This window comes from Penicillium longicatenatum (genome assembly GCF_028827895.1).
Source record: "Penicillium longicatenatum strain IBT 33135 chromosome Unknown contig_7_segment0_segment0, whole genome shotgun sequence".
Taxonomy (NCBI): domain Eukaryota; kingdom Fungi; phylum Ascomycota; class Eurotiomycetes; order Eurotiales; family Aspergillaceae; genus Penicillium; species Penicillium longicatenatum.
Window position 1 is genome coordinate 2,839,635 of NW_026643124.1, and position 21,865 is coordinate 2,861,499.

At 47.8% G+C, this 21,865-nt stretch overlaps 5 protein-coding genes across 5 annotated transcripts; 1 reads left to right on the forward strand and 4 right to left on the reverse strand.

Annotated features, from left to right (window-relative positions):
* Nucleotides 1-3,245: 3,245 nt before the first annotated feature.
* On the reverse strand, nucleotides 3,246-4,461 carry N7484_011321 (Zinc finger C2H2; the record flags this gene model as incomplete). The annotated part of the gene is made up of 3 exons (XM_057121708.1): nucleotides 3,246-3,954; nucleotides 4,008-4,141; nucleotides 4,198-4,461. 3 exons carry the CDS (start codon nucleotides 4,459-4,461, stop codon nucleotides 3,246-3,248), a joined length of 1,107 nt encoding a protein of 368 aa, XP_056967462.1.
* Nucleotides 4,462-12,698: 8,237 nt separating this feature from the next.
* N7484_011322 (uncharacterized protein) lies at nucleotides 12,699-12,994 on the forward strand (the record flags this gene model as incomplete). Its single annotated transcript, XM_057121709.1, has 2 exons — nucleotides 12,699-12,792; nucleotides 12,873-12,994. 2 exons carry the CDS (start codon nucleotides 12,699-12,701, stop codon nucleotides 12,992-12,994), a joined length of 216 nt encoding a protein of 71 aa, XP_056967463.1.
* Nucleotides 12,995-13,905: 911 nt separating this feature from the next.
* On the reverse strand, nucleotides 13,906-14,598 carry N7484_011323 (flavin reductase family protein; the record flags this gene model as incomplete). Its single annotated transcript, XM_057121710.1, has 1 exon — nucleotides 13,906-14,598. The coding sequence occupies one exon, from the start codon at nucleotides 14,596-14,598 to the stop codon at nucleotides 13,906-13,908; it is 693 nt and encodes a 230-aa protein (XP_056967464.1).
* Nucleotides 14,599-15,592: 994 nt separating this feature from the next.
* Nucleotides 15,593-16,474, reverse strand: N7484_011324 (uncharacterized protein; the record flags this gene model as incomplete). Its single annotated transcript, XM_057121711.1, has 2 exons — nucleotides 15,593-16,107; nucleotides 16,162-16,474. The coding sequence occupies 2 exons, from the start codon at nucleotides 16,472-16,474 to the stop codon at nucleotides 15,593-15,595; spliced, it is 828 nt and encodes a 275-aa protein (XP_056967465.1).
* A 4,074-nt stretch (nucleotides 16,475-20,548) lies between these two features.
* N7484_011325 (CDP-diacylglycerol-serine O-phosphatidyltransferase) lies at nucleotides 20,549-21,576 on the reverse strand (the record flags this gene model as incomplete). Its single annotated transcript, XM_057121712.1, has 4 exons — nucleotides 20,549-20,917; nucleotides 20,989-21,232; nucleotides 21,295-21,336; nucleotides 21,398-21,576. The coding sequence occupies 4 exons, from the start codon at nucleotides 21,574-21,576 to the stop codon at nucleotides 20,549-20,551; spliced, it is 834 nt and encodes a 277-aa protein (XP_056967466.1).
* Nucleotides 21,577-21,865: the final 289 nt, after the last annotated feature.

Consider the following 21,865-nt stretch of genomic DNA (forward strand, 5'->3'; position numbering starts at 1 on the left):
TTTGACCCCTCGCGGGGTAGTAGACGGTTTGGGGTAAGTCCAAGTGGGCCGCTTGTTAGTGCCATGAACGCGATCAACAATATAAGCACTCTTTTCTTTGGCAACCTTGAAAGGTCGATTTCATCGTCTTCAGACACTTAAGTCACCATATCATTTCTTCACTGCTTCTGGTCCTTGTTTAACGTACTTGTGGGCGGACTTCTCCAGTACAGTTCTCTACATTATCGGCACATCTTATTCGCTGAATACTAACTCTGAAGATTGACTTGAAGCGCATTCATCTCAGGTGATAGACCGCTGGCGATACGGTGCTCATTAGCTACTCAATGGCAGACACGCAGCTCATGAACGCTGGTGGAATACACCATTTCAAATGCAGCCTGACATCTGGGAATGAAAACCTCTATATCAATTCCAACCCACTAACAAAGACTAGGGCTTATATTTCCATGCAACAAATTTTCAAATAAGATTGACTGTGCATGTGGGATCATCCTTGGTGATCCTCTGGTAGTTAACTGCATTGGATGTGTGATTACGTAATCACAGTCATCTGTGTGAAGCCCTGACGATAAGGCACCATCTCCTCGAACCTTACAAATTAGCCAAGAATAAGAAAGATTCCATGTAACATGACCTGAATCCCGTTACACAAGTGGTTCAGCCGTTAGTCCATGTGGCCTGCTGTGTAAGGTGAGACAACCCGACGTGACTGCAGGGGTCGCCCAGGATTTCCTCGAAGGAGCCCTAGGCAACTAGCTGCATGACCGCCACGTTCTCGCTGGAAGGAATGAAGACCCGTTGGGGATGAGCTGAGGTTGACCATGGCAATCCTTGCATAGACCTCCTTAATTCGAATACAATTTATCATGATCATGACTATAGCCAATCGACAACCCGATAGTTAGGCTGCCACGCCCCGGAAGGCAGCAGATGATTTAGCAGCTTAGCCAAGACACCCAGACCGATTTTGAATCACCAATGCAGATCTCGTTTAGTTATACGCCCCGTTATTTCCCCCCACGTTCGTCATTAGCGTCTGAAATTTGCCTTTCGATTTTTTTTTTTTTCTTTTTCTCAACCAAACTGGACTAATCAACTTACGGAGTCTGGTACTAATATATGGCTCCACCAATAAGAACCTTACGTCGCTACCACATTACCTGAGTGGGAATCGTCTCCGAATGCGCAAATCAGGTGCATTGAAAATCTTTTCCCGGGTGGATTGAAATGAGTATCCAGCCCGAAGAGCCTCGTGACGCCCCCTGATCGACACGGCACCTCCATGTTAAATGAGCCTGATCCAGCACGCGGACCGACCCTTGTCGCTTGACCAATCACATTTTTCATCCCCCGAGACTGGGACGCAGGCTCAACTTGATTTAATTCGAGAGTCTCGGGATTTGGATTTGATTTCATCGGACTTTACAGTACTTTGTAAAGAGTACCGGAAGACCGGTCCTGCCGACCTTCCAAAGTATAACTTATTAGCAATCCACCACTGTCGCTCCTCTCCCCACAATAAGCACCATGTATGTAGCGCATGCAAGATCGCGGTCGATTCCCCAATATGGCAAGAGATAGTGACTCAAGCATCCCTGCTAGTACACACCCCAATCTTAAGAAATGACGTTATGCTAGCAGGGGTGGTGCGAAGAGATTACCGAACCGGGCATCCTGAATGCATCTGTATATCAAACAAATCGTATCCTCCGCATTTGATTTGCCACGGATTAATGATTGCTAGGCACTCACGGACCCACCAGTCCCGATGAGACCACAAGACAAGGGGACGTCAGGAGCTCCGGTGGATCGACAACTCATGTCCCATGGTTCCAGGTCGGTCGACCGACATTGGGACTCCACCAAATTAACAAATGCACTGGCTAGTCACGGTCCAGTAGTGATTGGCCAGATCGTGAAAGTGTATGCGGGTGGACGCCTTACCGCAGTTATCTTATCTTTCAGCTGTATGGGGAAGCACCTGGTTGGACTAGCAATGTACGGTCTACAGCTTACGATCCAAAAGGGAAAGAGTTAAGAGGGAAGTCACAGGTGAATAGGAACAAAGGGATAAAAGTCAAAACAATTAAAAAAATCGTGATACCGGGGACGTCGGGTATTTGGCGGGCGCGGAAGCGGGATCGACCGATTTCCTCCCTCTAGTAGATTAGTTCTAGTTCTGGCTCGAGTCCGGGCGCACGAACTCCTGAATCCGGTAGGGTATGGATCCGAAGTATGGTTACGCTCTAGAATCCGAATATCCGTTTTACATTTCTTTGTTAGAGACGTGCATTAGTCGGGAATCAACAACTGGATTTCCAGTTGAGGATAGAATTGCGCGTGTCTTGCGCGTGGAACCCATTTGCGGCTCCATTTTTTCTTCTTGCAGCCGACTTGCAGATAGACGACGCAGGCGAGACCAATGTGGGTTACAGAACGTTGGCTCTTGGAGCGAGATCCTCCGCGATTTGGAATCTCTTAAGTTTTAGCCGACCACGGGTCGTGACGATCAAGCGAACCGTGGTTAGGAGAGCGTGGAGCTCTGGACGTATCATGTGGAGTTGGCGGGGCTACAAGCTACGGGATATTCAAATCATTGCAATGCAAATCAGTTTGTATGCGTGTGTCAATTATGTACAAGCGAGAGTCGTAGCTCAGAGATCCAGTTCGGGGTATACAGCCAACAGAAGGAGACGCGTGGGAAATCATCAAGATCGTCACCCAACAAGAACAAAGAAAAAAAGAAAAAGAAAAACAAGACCAGAAATCTATAGCCCAAGTAACTTTCCCTTCTAAAGGTGCCAACAAAGAAAAGAAGACAGAAAAAAAAATTTCTTAAATGAGGAAGCTTTCGTAGGAGCTTTGGACCTAAGTGGAGCTTGCTCCACTGAGAGTCTCGCTCCGCGGTCGCGACTTTTGCGCTCGAGACCGGGATTTTCCGCCCCACGAATGGAGCTGTTATTCGACGGAGAGCGCCACGGCGCTCGCGGGGCCCAGTCAAGGTGGAGAGGATTGAGAGAGGGACTGGATTGCGCCCTTTTTTTTTTTTTTTTTTTTTTTTTCTCTCTCTTGTGCTTTGCGCATCCAATCTTGGGGTTGAGGTGTTTAGGTGCGGGTATCTCCACCCACGCCCAATGAAGAGGGAGTGAGGGCCAGCCCTCAGGTAGCTTATTTGTCGTCATAAAGTCATGCATTCAGGTAAAGGCGGAATGCTCAATTGCAAGGCCCGTTGAGGGGCAGGCTTACATGGCCCATTGCTTCCAGCCGAGAGGCTGGAAGTGCGCCAGGGACTGAACCTGGTCATCATAGGGTAGGCAGTCGGGGCTGGACCATGAAGGAGAGGGGTAGGAAGGAGAGGGGTAGGAAGGAGATGGGTAAGAGGGAGAAGGGTAGTGGCACTGAACGGGCGGCTGGATCAAGCTGTCCTCGAGGGAGATGGGCACCATGTGTGAAGTGGGGACCACATCTGAGCCATCCCAGCGCAGGGGAGAGTGCATTTGCATGGGAGAAGCAGTCAGGTCGGTCTTCATCATGCTTTTGGGGTAAGCATCGATCAATGAGACGGAGCCAGAAGAGATGGAGCTGCTGTGGGTGGGGAGAGAGAAGTTGGTATCTGAGAGAGGAGAAGGGCAGGTCTCGGCGGGCGAAGAGTAGAATGGGCTGTCATCGGCGGGTTCGGGGAGCTGGTTGTGGAAAAGGTTGGTAGAGGGGCGAGGGTGCTGTAGAGGCAAATCCATGCCGCTCCACACCAGAGAACAGTCGTTTGCGAGATCCGGGTGCACTCCGGGAGCCACCAAAGAGCCGATAGACATAGAGTTGGGCTGGGAAGTGCCGGCCATGAGAGAATTGTTGTCCATAGAGATGCAGCGCGGGATCGAGGCGGATTCACCGGTCATGGGAGTCTGAGTCCGGGGAGCCCATTGAGACTGTTCGGGTTGCGACTCAAGTTCACTGTTATCTGTTAGCCCGTAACTCGGGAATCGTGTTGCGCAAGCAAAACTCACTGTCGCTCCATGTGGCGCGCAAGCAAATCGGGACGGTGGAAGGCCTTCTTGCAACCCATTTGTGTGCAGCGGTAGGAAGCTTCGGGGTTGTGGTTCAATTCATGGCGTCTGCGGTGCTCGGCGCGAGTGAAGACCTATGGAAAAGCGAGTCAGTCGTGTGCGCAATGAAATTGGGAGGAACAGCACATACCTTGTTGCAACCGGGAAACTCGCAAGCGTGTACCCGCTTGCCCTTCTTAGCTTTGCTGATGCGGTGGGTGGTGGGAGTGTAGGTGATAGGCATGGAGACGTCGGCCTGTGGGCTGCGGCGCATAGTGCTCTTGCGACCAACCATGCTGGGCGAGGGTTCTGGGGATGGTGAAGCGGAAGTGGCGGGGGAGTTGAGAACAGAGACAATGTTGGAGGACAATGTAGTAGTGGAAGTCTTGCGTTCAGTAGAGGAACCTCTGGCCATCTCGTGGATGGAAGTAGACTGGAGGGGGAGGGGTGGAAGCTATATAGACGAGGGTGATGTAATTGTAGAAGGGTGCAGAGTTGGAATGTGCAGGTCTGAGATGATGAAGAAGAGCGGAGGAACGAGGCCTGATATAGACGAGCAAGGCTGTTCCTGTGTACAGCGATCTACCGTTGGATTATTAGGCTTTCCTAAATTAATCAGTAGGATTAATTCATAAAATCATTAAATAAAATGAATAAAATGGAAAATGATTTATTCGAAAAAGATTAAATCATTTTCCAAAAATCATAATTAAAAAAGAGAAAAAGAAAATACCCATAATTACTATTCTGGGGCCATAACCTTAGATCAAAGGGAACCAAGCACGGGCGTGGATCGCGGGAGGATCAAGCAATCCTAAAATTACACCACGTTGTCAGGGGGTGCGGCTGAGGGGAATTTGCGCTGACCAAAATGGGTTTAGAGGAAGGAATGCGGTTGGCGCCAAAACGGCGTTCTGGCCATAAGTTGTTGGTTCGAGATAGCGTTGTGAGTGGAGGAAAGTCCTACAAGTGCTGCTCGCTCGCTACCGATATGTCGGTAACTAGAGTAAATTTGGTTTTTATTAATATTACATGCAGAATAATTTGAATAATATTCTGTTTTTCCATTCCCCATCGTCACAGTGGATTGTTTTCACAGTGGGGGATTTTTCTCATTTTTTGTCTATGCATCTCTTCTACAGTATAGTTATGTATCTCAGAGTGAACATTGGCATTCCAGTCCAAGCTCATACAACGGGTTGGTTCCACTCGGTGGAGCCATCCCTCTTGGGAAACCTCGAAGGATCGCACCCGTTGCCTATTCGGGTAGAGTTAGTCCCGTTTGTGATTGGCCGGGCGCACGGGCTCCGCGCAACAGGGTGCCTTGTCCCCAAGAGAGCCTCACGACTTCAAGATCTCTTTTCTCCGGTGCGATCGCTTTCTTTCAACTGAAAAAAAAAAAAAAAAAAACATGGCAATAGCTACAATCATAACCATAACTCCAATCTCTACAACCCTCTCTTTCCAAGGTTCCTCGGATCTTCCGAAGTGGAGTCTGACCAGTGCCAAAGTTGCCAGTCAGCCTAGTGGGTCCGCAGTGGTCCGCCTTAAGGTGAGCCCTGCCACCCTAGGCTTAGCCTTGGTACAGTTCACTTGCGGTAGCTTGTTTCAGCATGCTGATCCTTTACTCCATGAGGTGAATGAACACCACTCAGGCAAGCTCCCAAGCCCCTCCCCACCATCTTCGGCCCCGAGCCCCCCCCCAACCCACGATCGGCCCTCAGATTAAAACGTCACTGGGGTTCAACAAGAACCTCGATCAACAGTGATGCACCCGATTTTTGAAATTGGTATCTAAAATTGGATCTCTAATGCAGCTTTCTCATGACTTCAAAAAAAAAAAACCGGACAATCTATGATACCGTCATTCGAATGGGGATACGAGACACAGCAATCCAGCCTTGTGTCTGCGCCCTGCTGTATAATCCCTATAGTCCACATTCTCATCGACTAAATGCTAATCTGGTTCTTGATTAGGTACTTTACGGCGCCCAGCTGCATGCCTGCATACCACCCCTTTAGTCATAGTACCTCTCTCATGCCGCGTGGCAGAAAGCCCGGGGAAAAGCTTCCCTGGCAACAGCGTGCATGTACCTCGTGGCACGATACAAGGGGGTGAAACCAGGCGAACGTGCAGGTGACTTAATTTAGGAACATTCTTGAAACACATGTGAGTGATCTCTGCAGACATTCTGGAATGAATCCTTCGTTCTGCACAGGCTGACCTGCCACGCGAGAAATGCTCGAGCTGGGTCCCCCATGCAGGGGCCATTTCTGTTTCATGTCTATTTTTTACAGGATTTCTGTCTGTCTTGCTTCATCTCTGGATCTGACTGTGATTGTCAAATCAGCGTGATAGGATGTCAGCGAGAAGTATATCTGCACGTGGGGAGGTCGCACGCTCCACTAGTTGATCCGGTATCCTTAGTGTAGATTCCGTAAATAGTAATAGGATTTTATTCACCCGCGGGGCCTAACTGACATGAGATCAGCTATGCCCAAGTTAAATTACTCCGTAGAGAACTAAGTAACGGGCTGGGAAGCTAGCATGTTAGAGCACCGCAATTTCCAAGTATAGATTTGAGGTGTTTGATCGTCCTGTTCCCTATGCAACCCGTTCATCTCGCGTGGCAGACACTGTCCGCTCGGATAAATCACATCTCCACACTATATCGCAGTCTATACCTATCTTGGAAGTTAATCGACATAACCCACTTTGGTTGGTCATTTCACTCCAATAAGCGTTGACCCACGCCAATTCTTCCTCACTGATTTCTGTCATTCCCCCCTCACGTGGCTGATCAGACTGAGAATACCCTCAGCTTCTTCGTGAGTTATGACGATATGCCCCTGCAGGACATGTTACAGATGGGTGGGAACATATCGCCCCCAAAATTCTACATCTCTATCTCTACCTCCTCGGCGTGCATACTCCGTTACTCCGCGCGTTCTAGTCTAATCCAAGTAGAGTAATTGAGTTGTACATGTACTGCGATCGACGATCGCCATGACAGCAAATGGAACCCGAGCTCGCACTAACACCTATGCAGCCCGGGCCTTGGATAAATACTGTACCCGCAAATTTGTTTTTTCTTTTTTTTTTTTTTTTTCAAGAAAGCGCAGTATATACCCTTACTAGATGAGAGTGGAGTCCTGACTACTCTATGACAAAGGATAAAAAAACAAAGCACAAAGCTAAAAACTAGGGACCCTTCGCCAAGGGTGCTACTCCATTCTGTTCCCCATGTCTCACAAGCCTGGTCTGGTCTGACGAACGGGGCTGTATGAGGATCAGCGCCATCGTCATGGCCCATATGATAGCTATGCAGAAATTAGTGTTAGTGTTGGTTAAGTTCACGAGTCAGCATCGAGCTTGAATGTTGGTTCTTTTTTTAGCGGAGGTCGATCCCCGCTATCGTAGACACGGCTGGGATGCTACTGGAGGGAGACGCTATGGCATCTGGTGGTGCAGGTCTGCCGCACCGCTTATCCCATTTCAGTTTATTTCCTTCTCATTTGGTTTGGAAGACGAGTTAGTTATTTTTGTCGAGTGACGAGCATGTTGCTGCCGGTCGGCTTTCCCTCCGCCCCCTAACTTTGAATTTGAAATAGAAATAGAATTTGGATTTGGAATCGCATTACCAGTTAACTTTGGTTCCAAGAATTCGGGTCTTTGTATGGAGTAAAGGAAACAAAGAAAGGACCATCACTATGTATTAAAATTATGGCATAATGTGATGATCACGGAATCTTACCGGAGAGGTCGGACTGGTCTGGTAGGGAGTGCGAAGGTCGGAAGTGTTCCGTCTAATCACGGGAAACTGGCAACAACTCCACTACGAGGCTCTTGGGAACAAATCCTGCTTGTTCCCACCCCCGGCCGATCAATGAACTGACCCTTAGGGTGGGGAAGATAAAATGAATAAAGTAAATATAGCAACATGCTGTTACACCACTCTGTAATTTACTGAGCTCAGACTTTGCTTACATCCTACAGAGTAGGCTTGGTCCACATCTCACCTCAGATAGATCCATGGATCCTTCCCGTTGAGCCAAAGTGGCATGATCCATTCTAAATTCCTCAAGGTACCTGACTCGTGTGGTCCCTAATTTCTTATTTCCTGCGACGCGGCAAATTTCCTTCTGGTCCTTGCGCAGTCCTTGTCCTGTGGATTTAGGCCCCGCGACCCTAACGGTCGGGTCAATTTGGTTATGCATCGATTCCCAAAAAAAGAACACACTCTGTATCAAGAGAGATCTACTCTATCCTTGACTCCAATTTTCTCTGTCTTCGCACTCTCCTCCACTTTCTCTTAATTTTCGGAGGATAGTCGGCGTTGGAGTTGCGGTCGTGCACGCCGTTCCAGCGTCTCGGGTGGGACTATTGAAATCCCGAACATGCGCGCTGGCCCTAACGCTCCATGCGCCGGGATATGAAAACAGGGAAAATACCAACATCCAACCCAACCTTTGATCCTCCTTTACTGACTCCTTACTGACACCTCTACTATGATGGCCATACTGTTTTCTCTCAAAAGCAAAGTGGGCATTAAAATCCAACCAAGTTTTTCTAGTTCTATCCACTCCAGCCATCTCATTCGCACCAAATCACACTAAAAACCCCGTTATCAGGCCAACCTATCCTGAGGCCTTACACTATCCTATCTGAGTATAGTGGCAATCACCAAGGCCCCACTTAGAAGTCTGGGAAACCGAGTTGATTGCAAGACGATGAAGGTTTCCCCATTCCCCCACTCGCCCGGTCCGGCCATCTCCCACCGCAAATTTTCCATTCTCGCCCCACCCATTCACTGTTATCGTTAGGCCCTAGCAAAGGTACGAGTCTCTTAAGCGCAAGAAGCAGGGGGGGAATAATTCTCCGGCAATGTACTGCGGCTCCACTACCCGTCTGAAATGCGGCACCCAGTCCAAGCTGCTGGAACAAAGGGAAGATTTTCAAATCCCGCGAACTTGCGTATGCTGCTTACCTGGATAAGCAATACTCGAAAGAATTGGATGGTGCGACAATCCGCCAATAACCATCTAGTGATCGTCGCGGTGTTTGGTTTATCTGCTTTTACTATATCGGGGTTTTGTGGGATTTGAATGGCCAGTTAAAGACATACCCGGTATACTGGTAGTAAAGTGAGGGGACTCGGATTATGACGTCGGCTTATACCGAGATACTGTTAAATGGACAGTAGGATAGATAGATTTGCATGGATGCACACTCCCAAGGAAGACGCAGGAAGCGGCAAAAGATACATTGAAGTGATTTGGAACAGAATATATTAATTCATGACGCCTCAGTCCATCTAGTTGATGTACAAGAATCCCCATGACCAATGACAAATATCTGCGCCCGCCATCCGGGCGCCTTGCTACCTAGCAGTTGCCACATCCCTGGGAAGAACCAAGGAGCCGGATACCTAGTAGGGAACCCAGTATCTAGTCTCGATGTGTGTAGTAGAGGGAGACCACTGTGCGGGGGAATCTATACAAAACTGTACTCCACAACATGCACTGATCAAATAGTGGTGGCAAATCCCATCCTGTAGCCAGGACAGAGGCGAGTTTCTCTTTGTCTGCAGTGGAAGCTTGAGGGTTGAACATTGAAGCCACAAAGCCACTGAAGTCAATATCGCTCCTTCGAAGATCATTGTCACACTGGTATCAGGATCCGGGTAAATGGACCCTATTGGTTACTTTTCGTTATTTGCGGATAGAGCGGAGTCTGTGCTACGTTCTCGATGTGGACTAGATGGGATTTTGCACTGGTGGGCAGGTGGGTACCCACAGTGTCCAGCTACATCTGTAGCATAAGCATGGGACAGGTAGGTATCCAAAAGTATAGGTACAATACAGTATGTATAGTAGCGATAACAAGCTCATTCTCAGTATCGTGTGGCGCAACGTGCGACTTGTAACACAAGCATAGGTACTTGTTTCAGCTGGTAGGTACATGTAGGTATATGCATGCGGTGCAGGGTACAGGACGTTTCAAAGATCCGTGTTGCGACGATCGTGCCATGTGGCTTTTACTGACTTAATTTATCCAATGGCAAAAACACATGGCTGTAGATCTCCATTCTATTCTGATACGGAGTAATTCTACAACACCTATTGCCGTTCTTGGTGGGTGGATTCCACTCCGAGGCGGCCCCGAGAGTGTGTAGGGAGACTAATTTCTCATCGCCGATGAACCCGATGTACCAATCAAAGATGGAATCCAGTAGATTTAGAAAACGTGCACCTATGTGGAGATCCTGAGCTCTGACCATGTCGCGGAAATTAGGAAATAGGTCTGAAAAGGCGAAAGCTCGAGACGAGATCATCGGACTTGAGTTTCTTCCGAAGGATTCAGGGACACAGACGTTACGATGAAGAAGACGGCTCAACCCGTGAAGTCATCTGGATTCGGTAGCTAGAATCCTTATGCGAGGAAAAGGGGAAGAGAGGTCCAAGCTAGATGCGGATGAGGATCTGGGCCAAGATCAATAGTGTGTAGTAGGGTTGCACCGTGCCTGGAAAACAGTCATTCCCGGGAATTAAGTGAAGATTAACCGATGGTCGATTGGTGAGGAAGACACGGTAGAGTGTGCGGGAGAATTGATCTTCCTTGATCCTCATTCATTTCCCATGTGGTGACACTGGGGAGAAAGGATTGGCAACCCTGTCGACCATGTGTTGAAGGATCAGGATTAATTAAAGAGTAATAATACTAATTAAAAAGAAAATAATAAAATAAAAATAATAATAGAATCGCATATAACAAGATAATAGATGCAATGCTAATTAATCATAATAACAGCCTAATCCGTCCAAGCGTAGGATTGCAATTTAGTCAAAATCTGACTGTGGGGACTACACTACTGCAAAGCGATGCAATCCTTCCGCTAACCTCATCTGGATAATCGACTCGATTCGTTTCAGCTGCTTACACGTGGGCTTGATGCGGGTTGATGCTGATCCAAAAGTATTTTTATCTCATGCAATGACATACGTTCTCCACCTTCCCTCCCCCTCACCAGTGAGAAGAGACTGATGTACAACGCCCATGCGAAAAACAACTCCGAAACGAACGCCCTTGCTTCAGCCACGGGTTGATCGTGCGTTTCATAAACCCCTGTAAATGCGGGTTGGAGGCTGGTTGCTATTCTTGGGCGGAGTTGAGGTCGAACAAACATTAAGCCCTGTGTTTCAGGTAATTAACCTTTTGCCACTGCCACATGGTGATAGCGGAGCTGAAGATCACCTTTATCGTGATACTATGTATATACGGAGTATATGTTGAACTCCTTCAGGATTAGATTGTAGCAACTCTCAATGCACTAGTTGAAGACCCTTCAGACCTGTAATCTCTTTTGTTGTTGCTAGTCACTGCAGGATGTACAAGGCTGCCTCCTGTAAAGCTTCATGCATCTCACGGCGCCGCAGCTACTCCGAACTCCATTCCCCATTCTTGATTTTGAATTTACCCAAATATCCTGATCCCATTGCACGTCACGATCAAAACCTTTCCATGAATCTCTCACACATTGATAACGCCCCACGCATCTTTTGCCATAAATAACTACATGATGTGCAGATCTTCTATGAAACGAACTCGGCGACTAATAAAATTCCACCTTTTCCATTGACCTAACTAGGCTCACACACTCCACATCTAACGGACTCAGTCTAATGTGATTAGTTGCAAGGTCCCGTTATCAAGTGACGTATCGGTCGCCCAAACCAAACCAATACTTGACACTTAACAAAGTTTCCAACAACAACATCGCACTAAAATAAGACATCCAAAGAAGGGAAGACCTAGCGCCCACTAAACGCACCTAATTAGCCTCATACATGCAATCAATCAGCCTGAACTATTTTGAACAGAGCGCGTGAATATTCACCGTCATCGAATCACCAAACCAACACAACCACCAACATATACCCACGAATCAAATCGCCCATCAGACCGCCTCAACGACACAAAAGCATTTCCCTACTGTAGCTCCCCACCCCATCCAACCTATTGGAACAACCAACGAGCCCATTAGCACGCACAAATGCACAATGACATCATTTCCTGGGAGGGCGCGAGCGATTCTTGCTCCACAGCCGCTGTTGGTTGAATGGACACCGCTCATTCGCTCCAGCCAACCCGAGTACAGTACAATAGGAGAATTCCATGTGGGGAACAATGCAGTACTTTTTTTATCCCCACGACTGTCAGGCGCAAATGGGGGACGACAACGCAGAGATACATTATTGTTGGATCCACAGGAGGCTATTACCTTGGTGGTGCCGGGGGTAATTCAGTCCCTGTACTACACCGCGCGGGGACCTTATTCGAGGTTTCCTTGTTGGTTGGAGGCTGGCTGAACTGAGGTTCGGACTAGACAAGATAGGAAAGCCAATTTTAGTGTGCAGGGATGATTCTCGGTGGGTAAAGTGCATGTTGGTTTTCTAAATTTCCGAAATTGGGCTTGATTGACTACTTTTGTGGGATATACTCCTCGTTCCTCATCGGGGTTTCCAAGCTTCCGAAGTTCTAGGCATCTGTCATTTGATCCTTAGATCTACAAAGAAAACATTCAGTACAAGGAATCAAAGGAAAACAAATTCTCCGAGGAATCCTGCATGTCTGGGCTATCTTCCACAGTCATGGTCCAGCAAGCCCTGATCAATGATCTCATATCTGCAATCCCGCAACCCGATAACGCGGAAACAGAATTACAGCAGATCCATTCCTTCTGGGGTAAGTATGATGTTAGCTGTCATTGGGACTCAGATAATCGATTTCCGTACTCCACTTCCTTAGTCCTCTGTTAGATCTAGACACCCCTGAACCAAATCGATCCGAATCTGGAAAGGAAGACATGGGTATGGGCGTGGACGGGTTGGTTAGAAGTCCGACGATCACAATTCCTGCGACCATCTCTACCGGATGGGGATACTAGTGAGCGCTCGGATTTCATTGACTAACCGCCGTTGGATAGGTGGCGATCATCACGAACTTGTTGGTTGTGTTGCGTCGGGTCGGGGTCGGGGGTCTGGGGGCTTCGGCTAGCTATCTAGCTAAGAGACTGAATCTAGGCGAATGATGTATAAGGCTTGGTCGGGCCGGTAACTGTAGACCAGTGGTTACAATTGTCTCAATTATTCGATGATGACCTCAGAGGCGCTTTTACCCCCCTGGCCCATGAAGTCGGGATTCGGGGTTGAGTGCGATTATAATGGCGGACGCCGTTATTTGATGTCATGGTTTGACGTGACTGATTAGCTTTGAATGTCGGGTTGGACTAATGATTTTGGTGGCTGAAGCCATTTCTGCAGCGCTGAGTTGTTGGATATCTGCTGGGTCTGTTTGGGTGGTTGAAGCACCTGTGTTAGTTCTTTGCGCTGGGCTTGCCATGGTCTGGCGGTTAGGTGCATTGCATCTTCTTGAATGGGGTTTGTTCATCGCATTTATTATGTCTGCAGTCGGACGAATTGCCTGTTCAAGGTTGTAACAAAATTTACCTAGTGAGAGTGATGATTGTTAATATTGAGTTTGGGTGGTGCCCAAGTCCTGGCGACCTCGGAATATATATCGTCGCAACCAAAGATAATACCAACAAGAATAAGTCAGCAAGCTTTGAATTTAAAGATTGGCAAGCCAAAATAGGCTGGCTATATATGGAAATTTGGAATATACAGTATGAGAGTAAGTCGGGATAAAATATTATGTTATGGGAAAGAGATACATTTCCAAGGTTCATTCCATAAGCATTGTTTGGAAACCACCATACTCTCTCAGTCTTCCAAGGTTAAATCCGCAGCCTTGGAAGTATAGCATCAATCAAAACAGCATCCTTAGATAGAACACGAATTAATCCTGAAACTCCTTCCACTTAACCATCCTACTTTTCAAATCCAAAACGTCCCCATCAACAACAAAGCTCCCATCACCCCGATGATGAAACATTCTCCCCCCACCCCTATCCTCATCCCCAAACCCCTTACGCACCCAAGCCTTGACGGCCCTCAAGACCCAAAGATTATACTTATCAACCATCCCCCGATCATGCACCACACACTCAATATTAGCAATAACACCTTCACCCCCCACAAGCGGCGCCTCAACTTTCGCAGCAGGAATAGCCTCAAGCCCAAATTTCGTCCACTTGTCCACCTCGTCGCCAGAACAGTTCCCGATATCAACGACCGACTCTGCGATTGAGACATCGGGAATTGCGAGGACGCAGGACCCTGTGTTGGAGAGAAGGGCGAAGCTTGCGTCCCAGGGTCCGAGGCAGATGTTTATTAAGGCTGGTGTCTCGTGTTGGAGCATCATGTGGAAGCCTAGGGTCATGAGGTTGTGGGTTCTTTGGGGGAGGGAACCGGTTGAGACGAGTAGGATTGGGCCTGGTTCGATTAGACGGTAAATTTTTGAGGCGGGATAGGGTTTAAAGGGGTTTGAGGTTGAACATGTGGTTGTGACCGAGGACTGTTTGGTTGGTACTTTGGGCTGTGATGTTGAGGGCTCGGAGGTTGAGAGTGATGCTTTGCGTTTGCGGGGCATGATGGCGAGCCTTTGGATTTTAACGTTAATGGAAAATTTGAAGACCGGCGGCGTGAGAGATGAAAACTTCGTAGGGAATTGAGAGGCAGCGTATATGATGCTCGTGGTAAGCTATAGCTGTGGAGTCGCCGAGTCGTAGATGTTGAAATAGAGAAGAATGGATCCTTGGGACGCCACCGGGACGTTGGATCCCCGCATTCCAGGGAACGAAAAACATGGAACCCAACGGCTGAGACTTTCCTGGAAACAGCTCAGTGGTGGGACATATCCCGAGAGGAGAGGATGTGACTATGCTGGCATCGTATGATTGCCTTATAACGGGATAGAGTGGACAACTAGATAACCTACTTCAACAGCGTAGTCACTGCAAATTCATACTCGCATTAGGTACAGACTAGATCTTCTCTACTTACAGTCACCCATTTGTCCAGGACAGGAGATATTTGCTCATGCTTATGATGTAACGTAACCTTGGACTAAATCAACCCCAACCAATGGCCGGCTTGAGGAAAGAAGCTGTTCAGAAGAAATCGTGTTGTAAAAAAAAAAAAGAGAAAGAAACGGTCTGTTCATCCAAACATTCAAACTCGAGCGATAGAGCCGAAATCAAACGCCTTTTTGGTCAGAAGTCAGAATTGCTGCGTCTACTGAGACGCATCAACCCAGAGAACTGACACGCACAGGGATATCCTAAATGTTCCCACATAGTACACCCGGCGCGATCTCCAAATAGAGGTGGTATATGTTGGTCCACGGCTCGAAGCACGATCGCGTTTGGAGGCGCTGCCAGAAGAAGGAATTAAAAACAAAAAACAAAATATGGACACCGAATCGGGTCGAGCCATATGCCTTTCGGATATCGTAACTCCGCTAAATAACCCGAGGAAAATATGACGACGGAAGAAAAGAGGCTCTCATAAACCAAGGCGGGATTGAAGGAGGGTGACGGTTATGTGAGGTATAAAGGGAATGGTACATTGCGGGGTCATGCATATTAGCGATCAGGATTGGTCACCTGCAGGATTCGACGAGAGAAATCTTGATCATCGTCGATACTGCCATTGCTTTGCCGGCGCTGTGCCATGTACTGGCCGTCGAATCGCGAATCTGACATGGACGGCAGTCCCGAATCACGACCACCACGGTATCCCTGAGCCTTTTGCTTCCGAGAACGGTAGAGGAAGAAGGCAGCTCCAGCCATAGCAGCTACACCAACCACACCAACCACAACGCCTGCAGCAATCGCCGCGGTGTTGTGACTTTTGTTCTGCTTCTCCTCATCTTGCTGCTTCGCAGCTTGGGCGGAAGCGGCGGCGGCGGCATCGTTATTGCTGGTATCCGTCACATAAACGGTTTGCCCGGCGGAGTTAGTTGTTGCACTCCCGCCTGCGTTGCTGGTCTCAGAGGCGGTCGAGTTGCTGCTACTGCTGCTAGTCGTCGAGGCTGAATAACTCTCCACATTGCTTTCTAAGCCTGTCGTGTACACTGAATAGTAGTCATCCGCACCACCTATTGGCTGTCAGTAAAAATTGTTTTCCACTAAGTTTCAGGGACAAAACATACACTTATCCTTCGGCCAACCAGGGCATGGTGTATTACAGTTGCTCGAATCGACCTTGTCCGACGACGGTGGTAGCTCATTACCACATAGACAGTACGAGCCACCGGTCAAAGCAAAAGCAGCTGCACCATCTCCCATGCATCTATCTTGGCACCAACCTGAACTCTGGAATTCATTCGAGGTTTTGTTGGACATGCCTAGGGAGCTGCTATAGCAACCCACAAGATCATCGGCTCGTCGTACGAGCCATTCGGAGGGCGCAGCAACCGAGCTGGTTGCAAGGAGAAGAGTCGACACCGTCAAAGCGTTCCACATTGTGAATTGAATGGCGGAGAGGAAAGGGGGAGAATATCGAGTCGCGTGAAGGGAATGAAATGCTACCGCAGACACAGTCGTTGCGATAGAAAATTGAAGAGCGAGGAAACGACCGGCGTTACCCTTCTGAACTTCTAGAATTGAAGTATGTTTATAAGTGTCGTCCTTGGGAGTAAAGGTTCTCCACCCCAACGGGTAATGTGTGGTCGCGTTGTCGTGGGACCCTTGAGACCCGCTGTGTAGAAGTCGATATGGTCGAGATAGGTGCAATCAACAGTCAGGAAAATGACACGAAGGGAGAAACAATGAGTTCGTAAGCGAGAGGAATCGGGTATCGAGAGCCCGGTAGTACAAAGAGTCGCGAAGAGAAGTGAGATGGATGTTGCCCCTTCTTAGTTCGGCTTTGTTGAGTGAGAAGCGACCGGGGGTCGGACCAGTCGAGTTGGAAACTGGAAGTGTACGGTTCAGGGTCGAGAGGAAGGCGAAGGGCGATAAAAGAGCGATCCCTTTTGGTTTTAACGAGAGTGAATAAGGAAAAAAGGAAGGACGAGAGCGAGTCTTCAGGGAGAAAGAAGAAACGGGGTCCTTGCTCAGGGTCAAGGGGTCTGTTCCCCAGGTACAAACACGATACGGGTTTGTTACAGGCTGCAGTGCGGGTTGGACAGTTTGTTTGTCTCTCTGTCTCCTTTTTGGGGTCTTGGTATGGTATGTATTGTATGTATTGGATATTCCCTGCCGTCATCACGTCGACTTGTGGCCAATGATAACTCCCAAACTGGCTGAGTCATCAGGTACCGCTGATGACCCTTGGAACTTGCAGACGATCGCTTCCCACTTTCATTCCAGGCGGGGCCGATTAGTGGGGCCACTGGACATGTTAAACCTTTTTCAGGTTCGTCCCTGAACGCTGGTGTGACTTTATTCGTGTAAAACTGTCAGATCTGCGAGTCTACAGTGTTTCGCCACAGAGGACACCCACACATCCACAATCACACCTCATGGAACCGAATCTGTCATACACTGAAGTGTTGTCCAACTGAGCACTGGATAAACAAATCTGAATAATGGACCAAAGTAAACCATCTAAGATTCGCCTTACGCTTGTAGTTCATTGTCAAAATTTCTTGTATTACCTTGCGACGACGCGCCTATTCGTCGTTTTTTTTTTTTCCCAGGGAAATGAAACTCATTAGCGCAATTTCCCAGCCGTGTCCGGGGTGTGAGGGGACTTTTCAGCGCTAAGACCGGGAGGCTTGGCTTCTAATTCTGACAAGCAGGAACTATATTCTAATACCGAGCGTTATTTTGCTAGAGCATAGATTCGCCTAATCTTCACCCAGGAATTCGATAAAATAGATACTGGCAAAAGAGACAAAAAAAAAAACAACAACAGAAAAGCAGAAAAACACCCCTTTTCGCGGACCACGGTTTTTACGCGGCCACTCCCGAGTGGATCGTGCCCAACGGATGAGCTGTCCGTCTCGGTAATTTACAGCTCAATACATAAATTACACAATGAATTTCCAAGCACATGTCTTCGGCTATTTACCAATCGCGACTGTCCCCTGGACCCTGGGAGATACAGCTCTATAGACATTATACAATACATTATTCGCCGGGATATCCAAGGCTGGCTCGCCGAGATAATAATGTAGGGACCATGCATTGCAGATATTTACTGCTGATCATCCAAAACAGGGTCCTGACCATGGATTTGATTAATTGCCTGCATGAGGTACGTCTACAACGTATGCAGATGGCCAGTTGTAGCTATGCTGCTTTTGAAAAATCACAGGAGCACCTGAGCGACTAGAACCGTAGCCATGCCCCATGAACGCTACTTTCATAGAACGTCCGAGTATCACGGGAACAGATCGAGGAAGCCTCTTGAGGTCATCTGGTCTTTATGTTGTGGCTATGTAAGTGTGTAACCCATCTTTGACGGTGGTGGGGAAGTCATTTGATTTATCAGTGGCCCTTACAGTACAATTCATTAGACTTGGCCCACCACATTCGTTTCTCAATAGAAATCACATCATTTCCGATCACGTACGTACAGCAGTCAAGATCGACACAGCCGGGCGCTACTGTACCGCTGGGCTTGCTGGCCACATTGTACATATGGCAGATGCAACTAGTACATCATAGACATAGAAAGCCCTTGGGATATCATACTTTCTACTGATGTATATTGTACCACCATTCCAATCTTGGATACTGGACGATCTATGCGTACAAACTCAAAACCTTGAAATGTAAAAACCTCAAGTACACGCCGGTGTCTAGGCTTGTCCCCCAGCGGACCCTGACTCACCACCAATGTATTTCGAGCCTGTGGCGCTCACTAGCCTGGTCCGAGTCTGCGCAAAAAGAAATGTTGAACCCCCCTTGCGCCAAACTTTGAGAACACCATGAAACAGAAGCAAAAACAAAAACAAAAACAAAAATAACAACACAAGAAAATTCTGATCTCATCTTTCTGGACATGCCTTGAGGATACAGATTGTGCTTTCAAGGTTCTTCGGCTGTTCTGGGCTGCAAACCCATAAAGTGGATCGTTGACTTGGCCAAGGACTATGGGGCTTTCGATCAGGGCCTAGAACCCTTCTATGGGTTGAGGGCGTGGGGTGTAATCTGTAAAACAATGACCCTTTTATTGATGTCGTATCTTAGATAAAATTAGTACTAGAAGTATTGAGGCCGGATGAGTCGGATGGAGATGAGAATTTGGGGTTTAATAGATGATGATTCCGCTTAGTCCCGCTTGCCTCCCTGGAAGACCAGTATTGCAAAGGATCACATTCAAGTGCGATGAATATAACCAGTCGTGCCTGGGAATTTCTGCGCCGAAATATATAGGCCAATGGGATTGATTGCATTCCCTGAAATATACGGGCAGAATCCTGCGATTGCATCGGATTTTATCTAGAAGTGAGTGTTTTTTGGTGTGTGAGTTTCTTGTCGATGAACAAGATTCGGTGTAGAGTATATTAAAATAGCAGCAATGATGTTCATGCTCCGACTTATCATGGTAAACCGAGTAATACGGTGATGAATGCTGCCAATCATAATGGGGGCATGATAGAGAAAGTAGTCGTGGTTGTTGGTCAGCTGCGGAGCGAGGATCATCAACTGCACTCCCACTTTTCTACTTTCCACTCTTCCGGCAATCGAAGATGGAAGACATAGAAATTTGCAAGAGATCAGAGTTTATGAAAGCACCCGGTCAAATCTTTCGATTTCAACACCGCAGTCTTGTAATCTTGATATACTTGCAAGCGGCCTGTCCGTTGTATCAGCCTACAAGTCGAGGCACCTCTGAAATCAAAGGCTCCCTGCTTCATAGTTGCGAGAAGGTCATAATTACAAGAAGGGTTGCTTCAAAACCTTGCTCTTCACCAACACTGCCTTGTCGCCTTTCACGGCGTTCTTCGCTTCTACTTTCTTCAATTCCTGACGATGATTGAAATGGAGTTTCATAAATGATCTTACGCACCTCCAATTAGGCGCAATCAGGCGGCGCAATCAGGCTGATCAGGTCGAGAGGCCCCTTCAGGAGGCTTAAATACCTGGGCTTAGTGACCTGGTACATCAAGCACGTACCAAAACGACTATGACTAGGAGAAATTCATGTCCGCTTCCTCCACCCTGTTCCTACTTACCTCAAGTATTTCAATGGCCTTGATCTCCTTGAGGGATTACCAAACGGTTTTCATCATCACTATGAAGACAGAATTGGGCCTTACTCCTTATGATATCTTAGACTAAGCTTCAAAAGCTCTAATGATACAAGCAAATGGAGTAATTGAGTCGTAGAGCTTAGATTCAGCTGCATAAAACCCCAAAAGTATTGTCATTGTTGGCAACCATACAGTACATTTTCATCTTGATTATCACTTGAAATTTTATTCTCACCATTAGATCGTTCTCAATTAAGTGGATTGAGATCATTCAGCTTGCTTATAGACAAAAGAAATCTCTCGTTCTTTATTTTCATGGTCACTTGTCGATGCTGAGACAAGCTCAGGCTTCCCAAAATGAAAAACTAGATCACCCGCCCAAATTCAATCACATCTATGGCTTCGGGATGTGAATGGTCTTGCTGACCATAGTGCAACCATGCAAGACAAACAACAAAGCAGCGGGGTGGAATTCCAGGGCTGTGCCTTCGGCAATGATTCCGAAGGGAATGTTCTCGTGGGTCCAGCTTTGAGACACACAGTAGGCCATGAGACCAGCGATATAAAGTGTAGTGGGAATGGGAGTACCCTCGAAGTACTTGGACTTGCCGCTCTTATCCTTGGGCAGAACAGCCACAGTGACGTTAAACCGGGCCAGACGAGTGAGACCACACAGGACAAAGAAGGCCAGGATGAGGTGATCAACGTTTGTGCGAACGCCGAGCGCAAAGGCTGCGGCAGCAGGGGCGAGACCGAAGGAAACCTATAACACATCCCGAATAATCAGTGCCTGCATCATGAAGTCAGTTGGGCCAACCGGATAATTTCTCCTACCAGATCTGCGAGCGAATCCAATTCTTGGCCCATCAGGGACGACTTCTTGCGCCAGCGAGCAATCTTTCCATCCATGAAGTCGAAGAACAGACCAAATGGCATAAACGCGAGGGCAGCCCACATGGCACCGTACTCCGAGGGGTCTCCGAGACAGTAGCGCATGGACGAGAAAACGGACATGACTGCTCCGACGGTTAGCATAATTTCAGATCGTCGAGTGGCTTGAACTTGCCTCCGCAGAAACCTATGGATCATAGTCAGAAACCTGGTTTGCTTTCAATCACACTGAACCAAGGACAAAGTTACATACCATTTAACTCGGTAACGAGATCGGCAAGGTGGAGAGCTCTAGTAGCGATGTTAGAGGGGGATCTTTGGAAAGCAGGCAGCGGCAAAAAGGATTACTCACTTCACCATGCTGAAATGACCATGTTCTTCAGAGAGGAGCATTTTCTGCTTTTCCTGGCCTGTAACATGTGAGCGACATTTCACGAGGGGTTCATTGTCGATCGCAAACTGACCTCCGTCGTTTGAAGGCGGGACGCTGCTAGGCTCGTTCGACGCCATGGCCGATGTTCTGCGAGACATGCTCAAATCAAGACTGAAGTAAAATAGGGAAATTCGGGTAGGAAGGTTTTCTGGTTCAAGAAATCTCAAAGGGTTGAGGAAGTTAAAATGACCGTCAATCCTGCTTCGAGTGTTGACGGACGCACAGATTCGCAGAGCGGTCAACGTCATTTCCCGAAAGGCAATAGCCGCGAGGCGGTGCACTGCGCCACTTGTCAAGCCACATGCATTTTTTGGCTCGGCGGTCAAGTCTTGAAGATTACTTGCATACGAGGGATTGTAATAAATAAGATGAGCAGTAAATAAAACA